Source organism: Amblyraja radiata, chromosome 9 (genome assembly GCF_010909765.2).
Source record: "Amblyraja radiata isolate CabotCenter1 chromosome 9, sAmbRad1.1.pri, whole genome shotgun sequence".
In the NCBI taxonomy this organism is placed as follows: Eukaryota; Metazoa; Chordata; class Chondrichthyes; order Rajiformes; family Rajidae; genus Amblyraja; species Amblyraja radiata.
This window is the reverse complement of record NC_045964.1, coordinates 3,140,642-3,166,485: the sequence shown is the minus strand read 5'-3', so window position 1 is coordinate 3,166,485 and position 25,844 is coordinate 3,140,642. Positions and strand designations below refer to the sequence as shown.

The 25,844-nt window shown below is 46.4% G+C and overlaps 1 protein-coding gene across 3 annotated transcripts in view; it reads right to left on the bottom strand.

Moving 5' to 3' along the window:
• The window catches only part of evl (Enah/Vasp-like), a 201,585-nt gene that overhangs the window by 151,222 nt on the left and 24,519 nt on the right, over positions 1-25,844 (bottom strand). The window contains exon 1 of one of the 3 annotated variants that reach the window (XM_033026501.1): positions 17,100-17,243. The exons of the other annotated variants lie outside the window; for them this stretch is intronic. Coding sequence (XP_032882392.1) covers positions 17,100-17,110 — 11 coding nt within the window. The 5' untranslated portion in view covers positions 17,111-17,243. Of the gene's footprint in view, positions 1-17,099; positions 17,244-25,844 lie in introns of those variants that run through there. 3 annotated transcript variants of the gene reach the window in all.

Here is a 25,844-nt window from a genome sequence, read left to right as displayed (position 1 = left end):
CGGCAGAGGTCGCCAATTAGGTCGTGAAAGTGGGACAGGGGCTTTAAATTATACGTAAAAAACAGAAGATAGAACAGTACAGGTATAGGTCTTTCATCCCACAATGTTTGTGCCGAATATGAAGCCAAGTTAAGGTGATCTCATCTGCCTGTACATGGTCCATATCCCTCTATTCCACTATAGGCACTTCCATGTGTCTATCTAAAAGCCTATTAAACACCACTATCGTATCTGCCTCCACCACCTCCCTTGCAAATGCATAAAAAAACATGCCCCTCATCTCTATTCAACTTTCTCCGCTTTCTCACATAGCTCTGCCCCCTAGTGTTGGACATCTCCACCCTGGGAGAAAAGGGTTCTGACTGTCTACCCTATCTATGCCTCTCATAATTTAACATGCTTCTGTCAAAATTACACCAAAGACTTCAGCAAGACAGTAAAAAGATAGAAAAGTGTCGGAACTGCAGATGCCGGTTGACACTGAAGACAGACACAAAATGCTGGAGTAACTCAGCGGGACAGACAGCATCTCAGGAGAGAAGGAATGGGTGATGTTTCGGGTCGAGACTCTTCTTCAGACTGAGCCAGGGGAGAGGGAAACTGGAGAAATGGAAGTGTAAGGTGTGAAAACGACAGATCCAAGCAGACGATGGTCAAGGAAATGGTCAAGAAAATTGTTGGCTGAGGGGAAGGTGACAACGAAGATTACAAACAGTAAAATTAATCAGGAAGGCCGTGAATCTAGTTGGAGAACCAGGGTGGGGGAGGGACGGAGAGAGAGGGAAAGCAAGGGCTACTTGAAGTTCGAGAAGTCAATGTTCATACCGCTGGGGTGTAAGCTGCCCAAGCGAAATAGGAGGTGCTGTTCCTCCAATTTGCTCTGGGCCTGACTCTGACAATGGGGGAGGCCCAGGACAGAAAGGTCAGTGTGGGAATGAGCGGGGGAGGTAACGTGTTTAGCAACCGGGAGATCGTGTAGGCCTAGGCGGACTGGGCGAAGAAAAGAAACGGCTGTGCTAACAAAGGGAAAAAAAAATCAGTACAAACATTACTCTGTCGCTGGGCTGTGAAAGTGATACTCAAAGGATAGCAGTTGAAGGGTCTCGACTGGACACGTCACTCTTTCCTTCCCTCCAGAGATGCTGTCTGTCCCGCTCAGTTACTCCAGCATTTTGTGTCTATCTTCGGTGTAAACCAGCATCTGCAGTTCCTTCCTACAGTTGTGTGCTCAGTTACATAAGAAATAGCATCTCCACCTTGATGGGCAACTAATAAAGTAAAGTAAAGTAAAGTAAAGTAGCCTTTATTGTCATTTAGACCTTTCGGTCTGAATGAAATTTCGTTGCCTTGCAGTCCTACATATAATAAAAATGACAAAAACACACATTAAACACAAATTTAACATCCACCACAGTGAGTTCACCAGGCACCTCCTCACTGTGATGGAAGGCAAAAATCTTAAAGTCCTCGTCTTTTCCCTCCTTGTTCTCCCTCTGCTCCGAGGCGACCTGTGAGCTCCCCACGCTGTCGTGGCCGATCCTCCGAGGTCAGGTCACCGCTGCCGCCGGAACGCCACAGCTCCGATGTTGCCGCTGGAATGCTGCCCCAGCTCCGAGGCTGCCAGCTCCGCCATTAGGCCTCGGCGCAGACGGAGACGGACACGGGGGATACGACAAGAGAAGTCGCACCCCCCCGAAGGAAGACACCAAAAACACGTTTCTCCCCCCCCACACCCATACACAACATAATAAAATAAAAATAAAACCAAAAATTAACTAAAACAGGACAAAAGAACAAACAAAAAATGGATGTAGAGCTGATGGATCTTGTTTCCAAGTTGGCGCTTTGAGTAAAACCTTCAGGCAGAGTGGTCTCGTAGTCCTGAATGTTGCCTGGATATAGACAATCGTGACCTCTTTCAAATTAAAATGGCCACAAATATAAAAACAAGGCACTGCACATACTGGTTTACAAATGAAGACACAGAGTGCTGGAGTAACTCAGCAGGTTAGGCATGCATCCCTGGAGCACATGGTTAGGTGTTGTTTCGGGTCGGGACCCATCTTCAGAAGGTTACGCTATCATGTTTCTTTGACGCTCCTCAATAAGAAGAGCTTGACCCTTCTCGCCAACATATGAGCCAAACGCCTCACATCAGGATTAGATTTCAACTCAAACTGAAGGGACCACAAGCCTTATAGACACCAAAATAAATATCTGCAAGGCCGTGAGATTTGGGGGTAATTAAAAAAGGGTAACATACACAGTACGCCAGTATTGTTATGAATTAAATTCTATCTCATTGAGACATATAGCACGGAGACGGGCCCTTTGGCCCAACTTGCCCATGCTGACCAAGATGACCTACCTTGTACCCAGGGTCGGCCTTAAGCCGATTGGACCGATTGCTCCCAATTGGGCCCCGCACTAGAGTAATCCAAAGCTCCGCTCTAGGATCTTTGGAGTAATCTACTCCCGGCTCGGGTAGATCTACCCCGGGTGGAGGGGGAAGAGAGGGGTGGAGGGGGAAGAAAGGGGTAGACGGGGAGGGGGTGTGAGGGAGAATAAAGGGGGAGAGGGGGAGGTGGGTCGTTCCCTCACGGTCCTGGGGCAGCGCTCCCGACCCTCCAGTCGCCGTGCTTCACACACACAGCCCCGGCTCCACCCCTCTCTCTCCCCGGGGAACAATCCAGGGAGGGCCAGGCCTGGCCGGGGGTTGGAGCAACGTTTACAAACCTCGGCCTCAGCTCACACCCGCCGCGCGGACCCCGGATGCTCGCCGGCCACTTCTCTCCTCCCTCCTTCCCCTCCTCCCTCCCTCCTATACCTCAGAACTACACTCACATCGACACCGCCTCCTCCGCTTATCTCAGTGCCCCCTTCTCCTTCCTTCTCCTTCTTCTCTCCCTTCTCCACCTCCCTACCCCCACACACACACACACACACACACACACACAAACACAACTAAGTTAGGATGGGGTAGAAGCCCAAAGGGTAGGATGGGGCTGAAGCCCAAAATGTAATGCCTGAACTGGTTTTTCACCAATGGTTATTGGTTTCCCAGGATCTAGTTAATTAAATTACTTTTTTTTTCATTTCACAGTCACTAAAACAAGTGGTATTGTAACTATGTACTTTTCAGAGGTGATCTTCACATTTTGTTTGTTACTTGTCGGCTTACATGTATGCAATTTGATATTAAAATGTAGCTTAGATCTACTCGTAGCTTAGGTCCATTAACTCGCAGGCACTTTTTAAACGCACATTTTGATTACTTTCCATTCTACCATAGAGTTATAACGTCTATAATAGACTTTATTTGTATTTCTATGATTCTACAGACCTTGGCTGGGAACCTGGGGCTCACCAAAATGTTCCCAATTGGGCCCCGCACCTCCTAAGGCCGTCCCTGCTTGTACCACATTAACATTGAACAGTACAACATTTCTAGACCATGACATTTATTACTTTAAGGTTTCCCTTAAACCGGGATGATAAAATTAGATTACACATTAATATTTAGCGCTATTTGATTTGATTTCCCTGCTGTCATTTTCCAATGATTTTCCACAGGCACACACTGGTCGCTTCCAAGATGGCGCCCACCTCAGGCGACTATTTGTGTGCTCGCCGCAGAAGCAGATCTACACTCACATATTACAATCGCTCCACACTGTTAAATCTCTAATCCGACATATTCCCTTATCGTGCATCTATACAGTGTAAAGGGCCTGTCCCACATGGGCGTCATTTGCGCGTCACGCAGATGGCGCGCGAAGATTTTGTACATCCCAAAATCCTCGGGCGCCGCGCGCGACCGCGTGTCGCTGCCTACGTCACCACGCAACATCCGCACATCACGTGCACGTCACGATGTGTGCGTCGTGACGCGTAAATGATGCACAAATGCCGCCCAAGTGGGACTGGCCCTTATGTGGCTGGATTGTAATCAGGCATTGTCTTTCTGCTGACTGGATAGCACGTGACAAAAACAACAAAGGCTTTTCACTGTACCTCGCTGCAACTGACAATAACTAGACTAAACTATGATGTTTACGCTATGAAACCCCTGCAGATGGGCAATCAGGTCTTGATCAAACATCGTACATGTACAAGTACATGGTAAATGGTAGGGAATTGAAGAATACAGTTGAACAGAGGGATCTGGGAATAACCGTGCATAGTTCCTTGAAGGTGGAATCTCATATAGATAGGGTGGTAAAGAAAGCTTTTGGTGTGCTAGCCTTTATAAATCAGAGCATTGAGTATAGAAGCTGGGATGTAATGTTAAAATTGTACAAGGCCAAATGAGACAAATCTGGAGTATGGTGTACAATTTTGGTCGCCCAATTATAGGAAGGATGTCAACAAAATAGAGAGAGTACAGAGGAGATTTACTAGAATGTTGCCTGGGTTTCAACAACTAAGATTCAGATTCAGATTCAGATTCAATTTTAATTGTCATTGTCAGTGTACAATACAGAGACAACGAAATGCATTTAGCATCTCCCTGGAAGAGCGACATAGCAAATGATTTAAATAAATAATAATAAGTGATAATAAGTGTCCGGGGGGTGGGGGGGTGATTGGCAGTCACCGAGGTACGTTGTTGAGTAGAGTGACAGCCGCCGGGAAGAAGCTGTTCCTGGACCTGCTGGTTCGGCAACGGAGAGACCTGTAGCGCCTCCCGGATGGTAGGAGGGTAAACAGTCCATGGTTGGGGTGAGAGCAGTCCTTGGCGATGCTGAGCGCCCTCCGCAGACAACGCTTGCTTTGGACAGACTCAATGGAGGGGAGCGAGGAACCGGTGATGCGTTGGGCAATTTTCACCACCCTCTGCAATGCCTTCCGGTCGGAGACAGAGCAGTTGCCATACCATACTGTGATGCAGTTGGTAAGGATGCTCTCGATGGTGCAGCGGTAGAAGTTCACCAGGATCTGAGGAGACAGATGGACCTTCTTCAGTCTCCTCAGGAAGAAGAGACGCTGGTGAGCCTTCTTGATCAGAGTTGAGGTATTGTGGGTCCAAGAGAGGTCATCGGAGATGTTGACTCCCAGGAACCTGAAGCTAGAAACACGTTCCACCTCCGTCCCGTTAATGTGGATGGGGGTGTGCGTGCCGCCCCTGGACTTCCTGAAGTCTACAATGAGCTCCTTGGTCTTCTTGGAGTTAAGGGCCAGGTTGTTGTCAGCGCACCATGCTGCTAAGTGCTGGACCTCCTCCCTGTAGGCCGACTCATCGTTGTTGCTGATGAGGCCAATCACCGTTGTATCATCTGCATACTTGATGATGGTGTTAGTACCATGTACAGGTGTGCAGTCATAGGTGAAGAGGGAGTAGAGGAGGGGGCTCAGCACACAGCCCTGTGGAACGCCGGTGTTCAGGGTGAGGGTTGAAGAGGTGTGCTTGTCTAACCTAACAGACTGGGGTCTGTTGGTTAGAAAGTCCAGTATCCAGTTGCAGAGGGAGGGGTCGATGCCCAGGTTACCGAGTTTGGTGATCAGTTTTGATGGTATAATGGTGTTGAATGCTGAGCTGTAATCGATGAACAGCATTCTTACGTAAGTGTCTCTGTTGTCGAGGTGGGAGAGGGCGGAGTGAAGTGCCGTTGAGATGGCATCCTCCGTACTCCTGTTCTTGCGGTAGGCAAACTGATAGGGATCCAGTGTGGGGGGTAGGCAGCTTTTGAGGTGTGCCAGGACCAGCCTCTCGAAGCACTTGGTGATGATGGGGGTAAGTGCAACTGGGCGGAAGTCGTTGAGGCTTGCCGCAGTGGAGTGTTTTGGCACTGGCACGATGGAGGTGGTTTTAAGGCACGTGGGGACAACTGCTTGGGCAAGTGACAGGTTGAAGATGTCAGTCCAGACGTCTGTCAGCTGCGCAGCACAGGCCCTGAGCACGCGCCCGGGGATGCCGTCAGGGCCAGCAGCTTTACGTGCATTAGTCCAAATAAGTTACAGAGATAGGTTGAATAAGTTAGGTCTTTATTCTCTGGAGCGCAGAAGGTTAAGGGGGGACTTGATAGAGGTCTTTAAAATGATGAGAGGGATAGACAGAGTTGATGTGATCAAGCTTTTCCCTTTGAGAATAGGGAAGATTCAAACAAGAGGACATGACTTCAGAATTAAGGGACAGAAGTTTAGGGGTAACATGAGGGGGAACTTCTTTACTCAGAGAGTGGTAGCGGTGTGGAATGAGCTTCCAGTGGAAGTGGTGGCGGCAGGTTCGTTGGTATCATTTAAGAATAAATTGGATAGGCATATGGATGAGAAGGGAATGGAGGGTTATGGTATGAGTGCAGGCAGGTGGGACTAAGGGAAAAAAATTGTTCGGCGCGGACTTGTAGGGCCGAGATGGCCTGTTTCCGTGCTGTAATTGTTATATGGTTATATGGTTATATGGTTATATGACTGACCCTGACGGTTCAAAGCAGAGCATTATATTAAAAGCTAAAGGAAACCACATCAAGGTGGTTAGGTTATGTGTCAAAGCAGCAACAGGTTGAATAGGAGTTTGTTCTGAGTTCTACAGTGGTTCACCAGTAACATTTTATGCATGCTTTTGTTTTTTATGTGCTGCTGTACCCATTAGTTTCTCAATGAGAGAATTACTGAAATCAACATGAATCTTGTTGAATGTAATGTTAAACGGTCATAAGGCATAGGGGAAGAATTAGGCCATTCGGCCCATCAAGTCTACTCCACCATTCAATCATGGCTGATCTACTGTATCTCTCCCTCCGAACCCCAATCTCCTGCCTTCCCCACATAACCTCTGACACCCGTACTAATCAAGAAGAGAGATACAGTGTGGAAACAGGCCCTTCGGTCCAACTTGCCCAATATGCCCCAGCTACACTAGTCTCACCTGCCTGCATTTGGCCCATATACCTCCAAACCTGTCCTATCCATATACCTGCCTAAATGTTTCTTAAACATTGTGGTAGTCCCAGCCTCGACCAACTTCTACGGCAGCTTGTTCCATACACCCACCACCGTTTGCATGAAAAAATTACCCCTAAGATTCTGACTAAATCTTTCTCCCCTTCACCTTAAGCTTACATTAAGCAAGAGACTCAATGTGTCTACCCGATCTATTCCTCTCATGATTTTATACACCTCTATAAGATCTTAGAAGTTCTATTCAGCAATGAAAACATTATGATTCATACCCTTACATGAAATGGAATATTTTGTGCATCGGAAATATAAATAAGTGTGCAATTCATTTCTTAGTGCTGCCACTGACCTTGTCACCACTGTTAGAGAGAGTCTGTTATTGTGCAAATTTAAGGGTCTGTCCCACTTGGATGACCTAATCCACGAGTTTAGAAGACCCTAGACCAGTGGTTCCCAACCTTTTTTAGCCCATGGCCCCCTTGGGATCTTTTAATTTTTCTGTGGCCCCCCATGACACTATTAACGGAAAAAAATATTTCAATATTACATAGAAACATAAACATAGAAAGTAGGTGCGAGAGTAGACCACCAGGTCCGTCGAGCCCGCACCGCCATTCGCTCATGGCTGAACACTAAACAGACACACTTACCCACAAACAGTAGACACAAGACACAGAACACAAGACACTACCCTCCCCTTTATACCGCTATCACCCCTCTCCACCCCAAGAACCGCGTGATCTCCTGGGGGAGGCAAAAAAACGGATAAAAACCCAGGTCCAATTCGGGAAAAAAATCCGGGAAATTCCTCTCCGACCCCAATCCAGGCGATCGACACTTGTCCAGGAGATCACTCAGGTCTTACTATACTAACCATACCTAGGTCCATATCCCTGCCCTCTCCCCGTAGCCCCTTATCCCCTTGGCAGCTAAAAAACCATCTATTTTAGACTTAAATATATTTAACGTTTCTGCTTCCACTGCTCCCTGGGGCAGTGAATTCCATAAATTAACCACCCTCTGGGTGAAGAAGTTCTTCCTCATCTCAGTTTTAAAAGAGCCCCCCCTTATTCTGCGACTATGTCCCCTAGTTCTAGTTTCCCCGATCATTGGGAACATCCTCGGTGCATCCACCCGATCAAGGCCCCTCACGATCTTATATGTTTCAATGAGATCGCCTCTCATTCTTCTAAACTCCAAAGAGTAGAGTTCCAGCCTACTTAACCTTTCCTCATATGTCAATCCCCTCATTGCAGGAATTAATCTTGTAAACCTTCGCTGCACTGCCTCCAGGGCTAGTACATCCTTTCTTAAGTATGGACCCCAGAACTGTACACAGTATTCCAAACGTGGTCTCACTAATACTGTGTACAGCTGCAGCAAGACCTCCGTGTTTTTATACTCAATCCCCCTAGCAATAAAGGCCAAAACTCCATTGGCCTTCCTGATTGCTTGCTGCACCTGCATACTAACTTTTAGTGATTCATGTACTAATACCCCTAGATCCCTTTGCGTTGCATTACAACGCAGCTCCTCCTCATTTAGAAAATAACTTGCCCTATCATTTTTTTTCCCAAAGTGAATGACTTCACATTTATTAGTATTAAATTTCATCTGCCAAGTTGTTGCCCACTCACCTAGCTTATCTATATCCTTTTGCAGACTCTTCCTATCCTCCTCATCCCCTACTTTTCCTCCCATTTTTGTATCGTCCGCAAATTTTGATATATTACACTTGGTTCCCTCCTCCAAATCATTTATATAAATTGTGAACAACTGGGGTCCCAGCACCGACCCTTGCGGAACCCCGCTAGTTACCGGTTGCCATCCCGAGTATGAACCATTTATCCCCACTCTCTGCTTCCTATTTGTTAGCCAATCCTCTACCCATGCTAATATATTACCCCCAATCCCATAATTTTTTATTTTTAGCAATAGTCTCTTATGTGGCACCTTGTCAAAAGCCTTTTGGAAGTCCAAGTATACCACATCCACCGGTTCCCCTTTATCCACCCGGGTTGTTACTTCCTCAAAGAATTCGAGCAGATTCGTTAAACAGGACTTCCCCTTCACAAAACCAACTGGTTCTGTCCGATGAAGTCATGTTTATCCAAGTGCCCCGTTAGTGTTTCTTTAATAATTGTCTCTAACATTTTACCCACCACCGATGTTAGACTAACCGGTCTATAGTTACCCGCCTTCTGTTTACTTCCTTTTTTAAATATAGGTGTTACATTGGCCATTTTCCAATCCACTGGGACCGTTCCTGCCTCCAGGGAGTTTTGGAAAATTATCACCAATGCATCCACAATCCCCACCGCTATCTCCCTCAAGACCCTTGGATGTAATCCATCAGGCCCAGGGGATTTATCCTCCTTCAGTCTCATTAATTTCCCTAATACCACCTCCTTGGTGATCTTAATAGTATTTAGCTCCTCCATTCCTACCGCCCCCTGTTTATCCAGCGTTGGAATATTTTTTGTGTCTTCTATGGTGAAGACTGATACAAAATACTCGTTTAATGCCTTTGCCATTTCCATGTTCCCCACCAACAACTCTCCAGTCTCACCCTCCAATGGACCAACGTTCACCTTAGCCACCCTTTTTCTTTTTATATAGCTATAAAAACTCTTACTATTAGTTTTTATGTTGTTCGCTAAATTCCTTTCATAGTCTATTTTCCCCGTCTTAATTAATCTCTTAGTTATTTTTTGCTGACCTTTAAATGCTTCCCAATCCTCTGCCCTCCCACTATCTCTGGCTACCTTATATGCCCTTGCCTTCAGCCGAATACTATCCTTTATAGTTTTACTGAGCCATGGCTGACTGTTCTTACCCTTACCCCTTTTTTTCTTCATAGGAATAAATTTTTCTTGAAGGTTATACAGTAGATCCTTAAACGTACACCACTGCTCATGTACCGTCTTATTCTTGAGTCTGCTATCCCAGTCAACTTTGATCAGCTCAGTCCTCATACCTTCATAATCCCCCTTATTTAGACTAAGCACCCTAGCCTGAGTTTCAACCTGCTCCCCTTCTATTTGAATATGGAATTCGACCATATTGTGGTCACTTGTTCCCAACGAGTCCCTAACTATGACATTTTTAATTAATCCTGCTTCATTACACAGGACCAGATCCAAGATTGCCTCCCCCCTTGTCGGTTCTGCGACATACTGTTCTAGGAACCCGTCTCTAATACATTCTATAAACTCTTCCTCTAGTCTACCCTGCCCAGTTTGGTTTGCCCAATTAATATGAAAATTGAAGTCCCCCATGATTACAGCAGTTCCCTTTTTACATGCGTCAACTATTTGCAGATTATGTTCTGACTAACAGCGTCACAGCTATTTGGAGGTCTATAAATTACACCCACTAGTGTTTTTTTCCCCTTGTTATTCTCTATCTGTACCCAAGCTGTTTCACTATCCTGATCCTTCAACGCAATATCCTTCCTCTCTATTGCCGTTATTCCCTCCCTTATTAAAAGGGCCACCCCTCCTCCCTTTCTTTCCTGTCTATCTTTTCTAATTGTCGAGTACCCCTCTATATTTAACTCCCAGTCCTGATCCCCTTGCAGCCATGTCTCCGTAATGGCCACGATATCATAACTATATATACTTAATTGCACCGTTAATTCATTTATCTTATTTCGAATACTCCGTGCATTTAGATAAAGCACTTTCAGATGATTTTTACTACCCTTCCTTTCCGTTTTTGCCCCTTTTACATCTAGAGCTTTATCTTCACACATTCTGGATCCTCCTGTCACATTTTGATTTTCCGCTTCCCCACTGATACCCTGCTCTATTTCCTCTACCCCTGCCGTTATTACCCCCCTTGATACCTCCCCCCCGCTACTTAGTTTAAAGACCTCTCTACTGCCCTAGTTATATGATTTGCCAGGACCCCAGTCCCAGCACCGTTCAGGTGAAGTCCGTCCTTACAGAACAGATCCCCCCTGTCCCAGTACTGGTGCCAGTGGCCCAAGAAACCAAACCCATTTTTCCCACACCAGTCTTTGAGCCACGCATTCAGCTTTTTAATTTTACGTACCCTCGCCGATTTGGCCCGTGGCTCAGGTAGCAATCCGGAGATCAGTACCCTCGAGGTTCTGCTTTTTAATTTATTCCCTAACTGCTCAAACTCCTTCAGCAGATCCTCCTTCCTCGTCCTTCCTATGTCATTGGTCCCCACATGGACCACGACCACTGGATCCTCCCCCTCCCTCTGCAAATTTCTCTCCAGCACCGCAGAGATATCCTTAACCCTAGCACCGGGTAGGCAACACAGCCTTCGGGACATGTTCTGCTGGCCGCAGAGAACCTTATCTACCCGCCGAATAATACTATCCCCTATCACAACGGCATTTCTTCTAACTCCCCCCTCTTGAATGGCTCCCTGATCCACGGTGCTGCAGCCAGGTTGCTCATCCCTCCCACAGCCCCTGATCCCGTCCTCACATTGAGTAAGAGCCTCGGTCATGCTCGTCAGGGACAAGGGCTGTGGCTCCTGCCGCATCTCCTCCTGGTTCCCCCTACCTGCCTCGCTTATGGCCACACGTTCCTTTCCTTGCTCACTAACTACTGAATTAGTTAAACTGGTCGGTGTGACCATCCCCTGGCACAAAACATCCAGGTAATACTCCCCCTCCCTGATGTACCGCAGCGTATGAAGTTGGGTCTCCAGCTCATCAATGCGGAGCTCGAGTTCCGCTAGCCTCGGAATATAATAAATATTATAATACCTTCCATAAAAATATCAGTGTCTATTAATTGCACATATATTCTCTTTTATTCTATTCCACAAACATCAAAAATATTTCAACTACATAGATTTATATTTATTAGAACTGAAATTTAGGAGGCAACAGAGTGGTAGCTCTGTGGCCCCCTTCATTGAACCTGTGGCCCCCTAAATCCCACCGTTTTTCTGTGGTCCCCCTGAAATTTGCCATGGTACCATATGGCCCCAGGTTGGGACGAGTTGAAAAAAATGTCAAGGTCGTGTTGACTCGCCGAAGTAAAAGGCCTCCTACGACTATGTCTGCGGCCTCCTATGACTCTGTCTGCGGCCTCCTAGGACCCCCCCTCGACCTCAGTCTTCCACACCTAAGACCAACTACGACTAGCTACAAGTGGAAAATGATCACATGATAAATTATGTCATGTTTGCATTTTTTTTCTAGGGCCAGTTACTGACCTACGACTACCACCTACGACCTACCATCACGACCTACCATCTACGACCTACCTACGAGTAAAAAGTATCCACTTTTTCCATGCCGACCTTTTTTTAAACTCGTGGACATTTTTTATCAGGCTGGAAAAAACGCCGCGACCTACTTGAGTCCAAGAGGACGCGGAGACCACTCACGAGCATGAGGAAGAGTTACGAAGACCTCCTACGACCTCGTGGCCACCATGCTGCGAGTACGAGTCAAGGGGAAACTTGGCAGAGGTCGCCAATTAGGTCGTGAAAGTGGGACAGGGGCTTTACTGTCAGAAGTTGTAAGTTTAATTTGGTTAGTAAATCATTTTATATCGTCATGGTAAAACCCAATGTCACTTTGAATGTTTTCAAAGATGAAGATTAACAACAACGGTGGCACGGTGGAGCAGCGGTAGAGTTGCTGCCTTACAGCGCCAGACCCGGGTTCAATCCCGACTATGGGTGCTGTCTGTACTGGGTTTGCACGTTCTCCCCGTGACCTGCGTGGGTTTTTTCAGAGATCTTCGGTTTCCTCCCACACTCCTAAGCTGTACAGCTTCGTAAGTTAATTGGCTTGGTACAAATGTTAAATTGTCCCTAGTGTGTGCAGGGTAGTGTTAGTGTGCAGAGAGGGCTGTCAATAGGACAGTTTTAGAGGGCATTTATCCACATTATACTGCATCTGCCATGCATTTGCCCACTCACCCAACCTATCCAAGTCACCTTGTAGCCTCCTAGCATCCTCCTCACAGCTAACACTGCCCCCCAGCTTCGTGTCATCCGCAAACTTGGAGATGTTGCATTCAATTCCCTCGTCCAAATCATTAATATATATTGTAAATTGTTGGGGTCCCAGCACTGAGCCTTGCGGTACCTCATTAGTCACTGCCTGCCATTATGAAAAGGACCCGTTTACTCCTACTCTTTGCTTCCTGTCTGCCAGCCAGTTCTCTATCCACGTCAATACTGAACCCCCAATACCGTGTGCTTTAAGTTTGCATACTAATCTCGTATGTGGGACCTTGTCGAAAGCCTTCTGAATTGTCCAGATGTAACACATCCACTGGTTCTCCCTTATTCACTACTAGTTACATCCTCGAAAAATTCTATAAGATTCGTCAGACATGATTTACCTTTCATAAATCCATGCTGACTTTGTCCAATGATTTCAACACTTTACAAATGTGCTGCTATCCCATCTTTAATAACTGACTCTAGCAGTTTCCCCACTACCACGATTCCCCATTTTCTCTCTCCCTCTCTTTTTAAAAAGTGGGGTTACATTAGCTACCCTCCAATCCTCAGGAACTACTCCAGAATCTAGAGTTTTGAAAAATTATCACTAATGCATCCACTATTTCTAGGGCTACTTCCTTAAGTACTCTGGGATGTAGCCTATCTGGCCCTGGGGATTTATCGGCCTTTAATCCATTCAATTTACCTAACACCACTTCCCAGCTAACCTGGATTTCATTCAGTTCCTCCATCTCATTTGAGACACGGTCCCCTGCTATTTCCGGCAGATTAATTAAGTCTTCCTTAGTGAAGACAGAACCAAAGTAGTTATTCAATTGGTCTGCCATGTCCTTGTTCCCCATGATTAATTCACCTGTTTCTGACTGCAAGGGACCTACATTTGTTTTAACTAATCTTTTTCGCTTCACATATCTATAAAAACGTTTGCAGTCAGTTTTTATGTTCCCTGCCAGTTTTCTTTAATAATCTATTTTCCCTTTCCTAATTAAGCCCTTTGTCCTCCTCTGCTGGACTCTGAATTTCTCCCAGTCCTCTGGTAGGCTGCTTTTTCTGGCTAATTTGTATGCTTCATCTTTTGTTTTGATACTATCCCTGATTTCCCTTGTTATCCACGGATGCACTACCTTCCCTGATTTATTCTTTTGCCAAACTGGGATGAACAATTGTTGTAGTTCATCCATGCAGTCTTTAAATGCCTTCCATTGCATATCCACCGTCAACCCTTTAAGAATCAATTGCCAGTCTATCTTGGCCAATTCACGTCTCATACCCTCAAAGTTACCTTTCTTTAAGTTCAGAACCCTTGTTTCTGAATTAATTATGTCACTCTCCATCCTAATGAAGAACTCAACCATATTATGGCCACTCTTGCCCAAGGGGCCACACACAACAAGACTGCTAACTAACCCTTCCTCATTACTCAATACCCAGTCTAGAATAGCCTGCTCTCTCGTTGGTTCCTCTACATTTTGGTTTAGAAAACTATCCCGCATACATTCCAAGAAATCCTCTTCCTCAGCACCCCTGCCAATTTGATTCACCCAATCTATATGTAGGTTGAAGTCACCCATTATAACTGTTTTACCTTTGTTGCACGCATTTCTATTTTCCTGTTTGATACCATCCCCAACTCCACTACTACTGTTAGGTGGCCTGTACAAAACTCCCACTAACGTTTTCTGCCCCTTAGTGTTTCGCAGCTCTACCCATATCGATTCCACATCCTCCAAGCTTGATTTCTGCCCTGGATTTGTCTGCCTGCCACTTTTACTGATGGGCCTGTTTCCACACTGCTTCTCTAAACTAAACTAAACTAAATTAAAAGAACAATTTGGATTTGTGGTCTCTCAAGTCTTAGTTAAGAACCAAGCTCTCTGAGAGCTTGCAGGGCCAGCTTAACCTTTCCTCTGCTGCTGCCTCTGATGGTGAAGCAGTGTTCGAAACCTAGCTCGCAGCTGCAAGAAATCTCTGAAATCAACGTGAAATTCTGCAGCTAATGTTTACATCTCGGCAGTTCTGGTAACTTAGTAGCCCCGACTAATTGGCAGGGATGGCCCCGTAGCAGAAGCGTCCAGGTGGATGGGGCTGTAAACTGGAAGTATCCTGAGCTAATTCTGCTACCACCATCATCTATTGCGACAAGCGATGGCTACCACTGATTGTCGCCGGAAGCTTGCGCCCTTTTCAGGACGGACGATGGCAGCGATGTCAACATCGATGGGACGACAGATGGCACAATGGGCTAAGTGAGCGGCTGGCAACTGGAAGGTAGCTGGTTCGAATCCCGCTTGGAGTGCATACTGTCGTTGTGTCCTTGGGCAAGACACTTCACCCACCTTTGCCTGTGTGTGTGGATGTAATTATGTGAAGCACTTTGGGGTCAATGCAAGTTGACTAAAAATGTGCTATATAAATAAAGAAATTTAATTTAGAAATTTAAATTTAACATTTGTAACAAGATGGACACGAAAAGAATAAGAAGATTGGCAGGAATTATTTTTGTCTTTGGCTTTGGTTTGAGAGGCAGAGTTGCTGCCTTACAGCGCTAGAAACCCAGGTTCGATCCTGACTACGGCTGCTGTCTGTAGGGAGTTTGTCATTTCTCCCCGTGATCTGCGTGGGTTTACTCCGGGTGCTCTGGTTTCCTCCCACATTCTAAAGAATAGACAACTTTGTAGGTTAATTCTGTAAATTATCCCTAGTATGTGTAGGGTAAAACTAGTGGCTGGCGCGGACACGATGGGCCGAAGGGCCTGTTTCCGTGCTAAAGCTCTGATCTAAGCTTTTCACTATGTACACACTATATTGCTGCAACACTGGGTACATTTTCAGAATTAAAAAAACATGCTCAGGGCTAAAGGAATCCCTCACCACTAGTAGATCTTCCATTGGGCAATCATGTCCATAATATTTAAACATACTTTCTGCTTTTATTGTCTGTTTGATGAATTCCATCCCCTAAAACCATAATTATTATATCTGCAACTGGGATACGGGGGGACCTGATTGAAGTATTTAAAATTATGAGAGGCATAGATAGGGTAGACAGGCAGAACCTTTCTCACATAATGGACAAATCAAATACTAGAGGGCATCGCTTTATGTTGAGAGGGGCAAAGTCTAAAGGTGATGTGCAGGATAGTTTTTTTTTACGCAGTGTTCATAAGGTCATAAGCGCTAGGAGAAGAATTAGGCCATTCAGACCATCAAGTCTACTCCACCATTCAATCATGGCTGACCTGTCTTTCCCTCTTAACCCCATTCTCCTGCCTTCTCCACATAACCCCTGACACCCGTGCTAATCAAGAATCTATCTATCTCTGCCTTAAAAATATCCACTGACTTGGCCTCCACAGCCTTCAGAGTGTGGTGAATGCCTAGAACGTGCTGCAGGGGTTGGTGATTGAGGCGTTATGATAGTGACTTTAGCACACACACACGCACACACACACACGCACGCACGCACGCACGCACGCACGCACGCACGCACGCACACACACACACACAAATGTACCTGCACACACACACACAGGCACACACGCACACACACACACACACACACACACACACACACACACACACACACACACACACGCACACGCACACGCACACGCACACGCGCACGCGCACACGCACACACACACACACACACACACACACAGGCTCACACACACAGGCACACACACTCACACACAGGCTCACACACACACTCACACACAGGCTCACACACACAGGCACACACACACACACGCGCACACACACAACCACACACACACAACCACACATTAAACAAACATACACCCCCACACACCCAAACACAAAAACAAACACACCTACATACACAAACATAACCCCCCATCCCCCATACACACACACACACACATAATTTTAAATGACACTTGTACTCCTATTCATCTTGTTGCCCTGCATCGATCACTAATGTTTTCACTCAGTGATTCTCGCTCTCTGTGCCCCTTTATCACAATATCCCAAACACACAGTCAGTCAGTGCTCATAAACTGGCACGATGCAGTCATGACACCTAACGTTAGGTAAAGATACAAAGATATATATAGAGAAAAGATACAGATAGAGCAAAAATATAGTTGAAGATGCTGAGGATAAAACAATAACACAACAGAGCATCAAACCTTGATTCTGGCACAACAAAGGGTTTGTTTTCTGAAAACTAAATGACATCTATTCACAAAGTGAATTCAATATTGACTTACCCAGCTGGCATCTTGAATGGTTAAATTTTCCTTTCTGATAGCCAACCAGTCACTGGGAGCTAGATATTCTCACACACACTTCAGTGGCAGAGCACACTTACTTATCTGCTACTGGGCCAGTCTACATGGGTTGTCCAACTTCAGTAGGTCCCCACAACCAAGCAGGAAAAGGAAGTACAAAAAAACGAACAGGATGTCGGAGAGCTAGAAACTCGCTGAGGCAAAAGAAAAAGAACAGAGACCCGGCCAGGCCATGTAGTGGTTTTAGCACCTTTCTATTTATAAATACAAGCGCAGAACTTTGGATTCATGCACAGAATCGTCTATGATATGCTTCACGGTGTCATTAGTTCATTTTGGCAGAGGTTCTCCACAATACTCCAACTTTTACAATCTTTGCTGCAAGACCAAAGAGTTTCCAGGATGCACAAACCACAAGAAGGTGGGACATTGTAGGAACTCTTCCTTCAACTTTGAGCGAGTCATTTTCTCAAGGACTCCTCGATAGTTATGTGTGATGGCCCACATGGCTCCCATGTAGAGATGGTCAGAAGATTCACTTTCCAAGGAATATATATCACCAGCAACCTGTGTTGGACCTGCCATATCGAAGCAATGGCCAAGAAGGCACGCTGATGCCTCTACTTTCTCAGAAGGCTTAGGGGAGCTTCGGCATATCCCCCACAACTCTCACCAACTTCGACAGATGCGCCACTGAAAGCATTTTATCAGGATGCGTCACAGCTTGGTTTGGGAACAGCTCCGTCCAAGACCACAAGAAATCGCAGAGAATTGTGGACGCAGCCCAGACCATCACACAAATCATCTCCCAGTTGCTGGACACCTTAATTCTCCTTCCCATTCCTACACAGACCTTTCTGTCCTCGGTCTTGTCCATACCATACCACCATACACCTCTGCACATCGATGGAGCTGATGTGGAAAGGGTCAGCAGCGTGAAGTTCCTAGGACTCCACCTGTCAGATGACCTGACGTCCACGACCAACACCACAGCACTGGTCAAGAGAGCCCAGCAGCGACTACACCCTCTCCGAAGACTACGGAAAGCAGGTCTCCCCACTACACATCTACGAACTTTTTATAGGGGGACAATCGAGAGCACATTAACCTACGGCATCACTTCCTGGTTCGGGAGCTGCAAGGTGTACGAACGGCACCAACTAGACAGGATTGTGAAGACCGCCAGCAGGATTATTGGTGCTCCACTCCCTTTCCTGCTGGACATATACAGGAAGAGATGTATCAGCAGAGCCATCTCCATCATCAAAGACCCCTACCACCCATCGCATCACATATTCTCCATCCTGCCATCTGGGAAGAGGTACAGGAGCATTAGCTGCAAAACCAGCAGGATGCTCCTCAGCTTCTTCCCGCAGGCTATAAGACTGATAAACGGACTTTGCCCCCTGCCAAAGTATCGCGCACCAACCACCAACCTGGACACACTGCAGCAGAGCCACTGTCGTGCCGCTGCTGATCGGAACGCCTGTTGATGTTTAGTAGAGAGTAGAGTGTTTAATTTGTTCATGATATATGTATTTTTATTTCTATTTATTTTTTACTGCACACTGAATGGACACTGGTTGAGCAACGGTTTTTTGTTTCCTCTGGGTATGTGAGTACTCAGGAAAGTGACAATAAAGATATACTTGATACTTGTCAGAGCGAGGCTAAACTCAAATTGGAGGAACAGCATCTTATATTTCGTTTGGGCAGCTTACAGCCCAGTGGTATGAATATTGATTTCTCTCACTTCAGGTAGCCCCGGCATTCCCTCTCTCTCTATCCCTCCCCCAACCCAGTCACATCAGCTTCTCGTTTCCACCCAACAAACAGCTCACAATGGCCAGTTTCCTTTATCATCATTACTTTTTCATGTCTTTCATTCATTGTTCTTTATCTCTCCACATCACCGTCTCTATCTCTTGTTTCCCTTATCCCTAACCAGTCTGAAGAAGGGTCTCGACCCGAAACGTCAACCATTCCTTCTCTCCAGAGATGCTGCCTGTTCTGCTGAGTTACTCCAGCTTTTTGTGTCTATCTCCCATCCATTGGCTCCATTTATATCTCACGCTGCCTCGGCAAGGCCAGCAGCATAATCAAGGACGAGTCGCACCCCTCTTCTCTCCTCTCCCATCAGGCAAAAGGTACAGAAGTGTGATAACACACACCTCCAGTTTCTGCCCCACTGTTATCTGGCAACTGAACAGTCTTGTCATCAGGTGGAGTGCAGTCTTGACCTCCCATCTACCTCAATGGTGACCTTTGATTCAAATGGACTTTAGCGGACATCCATGTAATATCTTGCACTCAATGTTGTAGCCTTTATCATTCTGAGAGACTACTCTTTTTGTGTGGTGGATGAAAGCAGGGTCCTGACCTGAAACGTCACCTATCCATGTTCACCAGTGATGCTGCCTGACCCGCTGAGTTACTCCAGCACTCTGTGAAACGTCACCTATCCATGTTCTCCACAGATGCTGCCTGACCCGCTGAGTTACTCCAGCACTGTGCTATTTTTTGTAAACCAGCACCTGCAGTTCCTTGTCTCTATATCTTCCTCTTTCTGCTTGTTCAACTGCTTCATTATTCATGACTAGAGATAGCACAGCTCCGAACTGATCAGTTAGTTGTGCGATTTCTTAGCTTTTAGACTTGACTTTGGATATACAGAGTAGAAATAGGCCCTTCTGCCCACCGAGTCCGCACCCCATACACTAGCACCATCCTACACACTAGGGACAATTACAATTTGCAGAAGCCTATTAACCTACAAATCTGTACTTCTTTCAAGTGTGGGAGGAAAACGGAGCACCCATAGTAAACCCACACTGGTCACGATGAGATCGTACAAACTCCGTACAGACAGCACCCGTGGTCAGGATCGAACCTGGGCCTCTGGTGCTGTAAGGTGCCAACTCTACCGCTGTGCCCTAAACTCTAACCCCAGCATGCTGTTGACTGATGACAATATATTCTCTGGGCAGTTGGATTTAGAAAAATAGAAACATAGAAAATAGGTACAGGAGGAGGCCATTCGGCCCTTCGAGCCAGCACCGCCATTCATTGTGATCATGGCTGATTGTCCCCTATCAATAACCCGTGCCTGCCTTCTCCCCATATCCCTTGACTCCACTAGCCCCTAGAGCTCTATCTAACTCTCTCTTAAATCCATCCAGTGACTTGGCCTCCACTGCCCTCTGGGGCAGGGAATTCCATAAATTCACAACTCTCTGGGTGAAAAGGTTTTTCTCACCTCAGTCTTAAATGACCTCCCCTTTATTCTAAGACTGTGGCCCCTGGTTCTGGACTCGCCCAACATTGGGAACATTTTTCCTGCATCTAGCTTGTCCAGTCCTTTTATAATTTGATATGTTTCTATAAGATCTCCCCTCATCCTTCTAAACTCCAGTGAATACAAGCCTAGTCTTTTCAATCTTTCCTCATATGACAGTCCCGCCATCCCAGGGATCAATCTGGTGAACCTACGCTGCACTGCCTCAATCACAAGGATGTCCTTCCTCAAATTAGGATTTGTGTTGGTTGAAGATGATGAGCAATACTAAAGGATATTTCTGGGTTCCCACTTTCAATCAGTATGTGCACAGAACAACAGGAACTGTCCCCATCATGCGAGTCTATACTGGAAAACAATGTAGGCATTGTGTACTTCAGCCAAAAATAAAGAGTCATGGAACTATTATATTAATATTTTACATCAATTTCCTCTTCTACACGAATGCCAACTCCCTTTCCTCCCCAGGACTGCCGCAGCCAACCTCTCTCTAATGATGTTGCTCGTTGAATCTTTGCCAAGGTTCGAGATTGTTTAGTGTAGTTTATTTAGCGCAGGGCAAGGGATTGCTTGTCCCCCGGGAACTAAGTGATGTGTTGGCAAAATAGCTGGAGCATAAACAAAGACCTACATGAAACACCAGGCCAGTCAACCCTGCACGTGGAATGAAATATACTTTTACTGGGACAATTTACCAGGATGTTGCCAGGACTCGTCGATGGGCTCGAGCTACAGGGAGAGGTTGGGCAGGCTGGGACTTTATTCCTTGGAGCGCAGGAGGATGAGGGGTGATTTTATAGGGGAAAAGGTAGGGTGAATACACAGTCTTTTACCCAGAGTTAAGGGCTTGTCCCACGAGCATGCGACCTGCATGTGGCAAGCGCGACCAAACCGGAAGCGGGGGCCGCGTGGAGGTCGAGTGAGTGACGTGAAGTTCGAGCGAAGTCCGCGCGTGATGTACGGCGTCAAGACGCTGCGTACTGTGTCGAGACGCTGCGCACGCCCGTCGAGGCAGTCCGTACGGCGTTAAGGCGGCTGCGGGCCAGCAGGCCGTTGCCGCGCGGAGTTTTTGAACACGGTCAGTTTTTCGGAGCTCCGCGCGATGTCGGGACCAGCTCCGCACAACTCCATACGGCTCCGGCGATCGAAGTGGGACCGCCCCCCGCGAGGCCGTACGGCTCAAGCGACCACGTTAGGTCGCGCTTGCCGCATGGAATCGCATGCTCGTGGGACAGGCCCCTAAGCGTAAGGCAGTAGCTCTATCTCTGCGCCACCATGCTACTGTAAACTCTATCCATTAAATCGAGAACCAGAGGACATAGGTTTAAGTGAGTGGGGGAGAAGATTTAATAGGCACCTAAAGGGCAATATTTTTTTTTTACACAAGGGCTGGTGGGCATATGGAACGAGCAGCCTTTGGAGGAAGTTGTGGCAGCTACGAACACAATGTTTAAAATATATATTTAGACAGGTACATGGATAAGGCAGATTTAGAGGGATGTGGACCAAATGCAGGCAGGTGGAGCTGGTGAAGATGGGACATGTTGCCCCATGTGGGCAAGTACAGACGAGGGGCTGTTTCTACACTGTATCACTCTATGACTCTCAGCATCCATTCCAGATTACTCACTTTGCTGATCACAAACATAATGTGCAGCGGGTCAGGCAGCATCTCTGGAAAACAGGTGACGTTTCAGGTCTGGACCCTTCTTCAGATTCACCATTAACACCAAGTTGTCTGTGGAAACTTGCTTTGTGACCCTTCCTCAGATCTGACCTGAAACGTCACCTATCCATGTTCTCCACAGATGCTGCCTGACCCGCTGAGTTACTCCAGCACTCTGTGAAACGTCATCTATCCATGTTCTCCACAGATGCTGCCTGACCCGCTGAGTTACTCCAGCACTCTGTGAAACGTCACCTATCCATGTTCTCCACAGATGCTGCCTGACCCGCTGAGTTACTCCAGCACTCTGTGTCTTTTTTTTGTAAACTAGCAACTAACTGCAGTTCCTTGTTGCTAAGGCTGGAGGGAACAAAGGGAATAACTGTAGACAGACACAAAAAGCTGGAGTAACTCAGTGGGTCAGACAGCATCTCTGGAGAAAAGGAATAGGTGACGTTTCGGGTAAAGACCCTTCTTCAGATAACTGTAATAGGGAGTGAAGTTGTCAAAGTAGATTTAGGTCCCCCCTCAACCTAAACTCCAGCAAGTACAGTGCTGTCAAACGCTCATCATATTCTAACCCACTCATTCCTGGAATTATTCCCGGAAGGAAGGGCGGGTGAATTGATACTTCACTGGAAGAATTATTTGGGTTCCTAGATGACAAGAATAATTTGTGAGAGGGTATGCATAATGGTGATTATTAATTTCTGTGTGCATTTTGCTGTGATTTATACATTTAGCTTGGCATATCTTTATGGCAATTTTACATTTGCACTGTGGTTAAGTAGATGGCAGATGGTCAGACACACAGGGAAAGTCTGTCCACATGGTGATTGGTGATAAAAAAAATAAGTATAGCTTATTGATAACAGCTTTGGAGGAGTTTTCCCGCAGAAAGCTCAGACAGGGTGGGGCACAAAGGAATTACTTCATTTTATTATATTTTATATTATTATGTAATACTTCCTCTTTCTACTGAGTTACTTTATTTGTCAGCAGTTACGCAAGAATATTTTAAAAAATTTGTTAATGTTTAGTTTAGTTTAGTTCAGAGATAAAGCATGGAAACAGGCCCTTCGGCCCACCGAGTCCACGCCGACCATCGATCACCCGTTCACACAGGTTCCGTGCCATTGGGACGACAGATGGCACAATGGGCTAAATGTTCGGCTGGCAACCGGAAGGTAGCCGGTTCGAATCCCGCTTGGAGTGCATACTGTCGTTGTGTCCTTGGGCAAGACACTTCACCCACCTTTGCCTGTGTGTGAACGTGTGTGAGTGATTGGTGGTGGTCGGAGGGGCCGTAGGCGCAGATTGGCAGCCACGCTTCCGTCAGTCTGCCCCAGGGCAGCTGTGGCTACAGAAGTAGCTTACCACCACCGAGTGTGACTGAGGAGTGAATGAATAATGCGATGTAAAGCGCCTTGAGTATTAGAAAGGCGCTATATAAATCCCATCCATTATTATTATTATTATTCCACTTTCCCACTCACTCCCTGCATACTAGAGACAATTTACAGAGGCCAGTAAACCTGCAAACCCGCACGTCTTTGGAATACGGGAGGAAACCGGAGCATCCGGCGGAAACCCACAAGGAGAACGTGCAAACTCCACACAGGCAGTGCCTGTGATCAGGATCGAACCTAGGTCTCTGGCATTGTGAGGCAGTGACCTTTGCCATTACCTTTTCGGAAGTTAGCAGCTTTAAAAAGGGTGGTCGTAGTGGTGCAGCGGTAGAGTTGCTGCCTTACAGCGAATGCAGCGCCGGAGACCCGGGTTCCATCCCGACCACGGGTGCTGTCTGAACGTACGGAGTTTGTACATTCTCCCCTGCGTGGGTTTTCTCCGAGATCTACGGTTTCCTCCCACACTCCAAAGACATACAGGTATGTAGGTTATTTTGCTTGGTAAATGTAAAAATTGTCCCTAGTGGGTGTAGGATAGTGTTAATGTGCGTTGATCGCTGGTCGGTACGGACCCGGTGGGCCGAAGGGCCTGTTTCCGTGCTGTATCTCTCCCACTAAACTAAAAATTCACTGTAAACTGGATTATGTGTTTAGATTTGAGGGTCACGAACTGAAACATGAATGCATGAATGCTGTCAAATGTTTCCTACATCAGTACTCTCAGCAGCTTCTTTTATGATTTGGGGTTCGATATGCACAGTTTACTAAATCCCTCAATGCTATTTTCAACCCTTAGATTTTTGCAAATTCCCTTTTTAAGTGGTTTTCAATGATGGGTGACTTTTAGTACCGTTACCATTACTACCTTTTAATAACAGGTAGTGTCGTTTAGATTAGTTTAAAGATTCAGCGAGGAAACAGGCCCTTCGGCCTACCGAGTCTGCACCGACCAGCGATCCCCGCACATTAACACTAATTTACACACACACCTAGCCAATTAACTACAAACCTGTAAATCTTTGGAGTGTGGGAGGAAACCAAAGATCTCGGAGTAAACCCACGTGGTCACATGGAGAATGTACAAACTCCGTACAGACAGCACCCGTAGTCGGGATCGAACCCGGGTCTATTTATAGACAATAGACAATAGGTGCATGCTTACTTTCAGATCCCCAGATCCCATTGTACTTCCCCTTTTCCCAACTTGACGCCATTTAGCTAGTAATTTAAAAGCAGCTGTGCTCTTATCCTTGTTTGAAAGAAGTTATCCTTGTTTTAAAAATGCATCATTCACGATTATTCAATGCAGCAAATGCAACAAAATTTAAATAATCGCCAGCATTACTGTTTTAGCCATTTCTATGAATCCAAAATATTATTTATAACCCAAACTAAAATATGTTAGCCATTCTTTTGAATCCCAAATTAAAATGATCTCCAGCATGACTATTCTATCCGCTTCTTTGAACCCAATATGTTTCAGTCAATAAACCTGACAGGTTGGGTGAGTGGACAGATGCATGGCAGATGAAGTTTAATGTGGATAAATGTGAGGTTATCCATTTTGGTAGCAAAAACAGGAAGGCAGATTACTATCAAGTTGGGAAAAGGGTAAGTACAACGGGATCTGGGTGTCCTTGTTCATCAGTTTATGAAAGTAAGCAGGCAGGTACAGCAGGCAGTGAAGAAAGCGAATGGCATGTTGGCCTTCATAACAAGAGGAATCGAATATAGGAGCAAAGAGGTCCTTCTGCAGTTGTACAGAGCCCTAGTGAGACCACACCTGGAGTATTGTGTGCAGTTTTGGTCCTCTAATTTGAGGAAGGACATTCTTGCTATTGAGGGAGTGCAGCGTAGATTTACAAGGTTAATTCCCGGGATGGCGGGACTGTCATATGCTGAGAGAATGGAGCAGCTGGGCTTGTACACTCTGGAGTTTAGAAGGATGAGAGGGTATCTCATTGAAACATATAAGATTGTTAAGGGTTCGGACACAGAGGCAGGAAACATGTTCCCGATGTTGGGGGAGTCCTGAACCAGTGGTCACAGTTTAAGAATAATGAGTTAAGGGCCTGCCTGCGTCTGGCGCGACCAAACGTGGTCACTTGAGGCGTACGGGCCCCGTGGGGCCAGTCCCACTTCCAAGCGCGGAGGCATATGGAGTTGTGCGGGGTTGGTCCAGAAATCGCGCGGGGCTCCGAAAATCCCGCACGCCAACGGCCTGTCGGCCCACAGGCGCATTGAGAGTGTACGCAGCATTTTGACGTCGTATGCAGCATCTTCACGGCGTATGCTTAGCGCATGGTGTTGCGCAATGACATCACCGCCCGGCGTACCGTTGCGTGATGACGTCA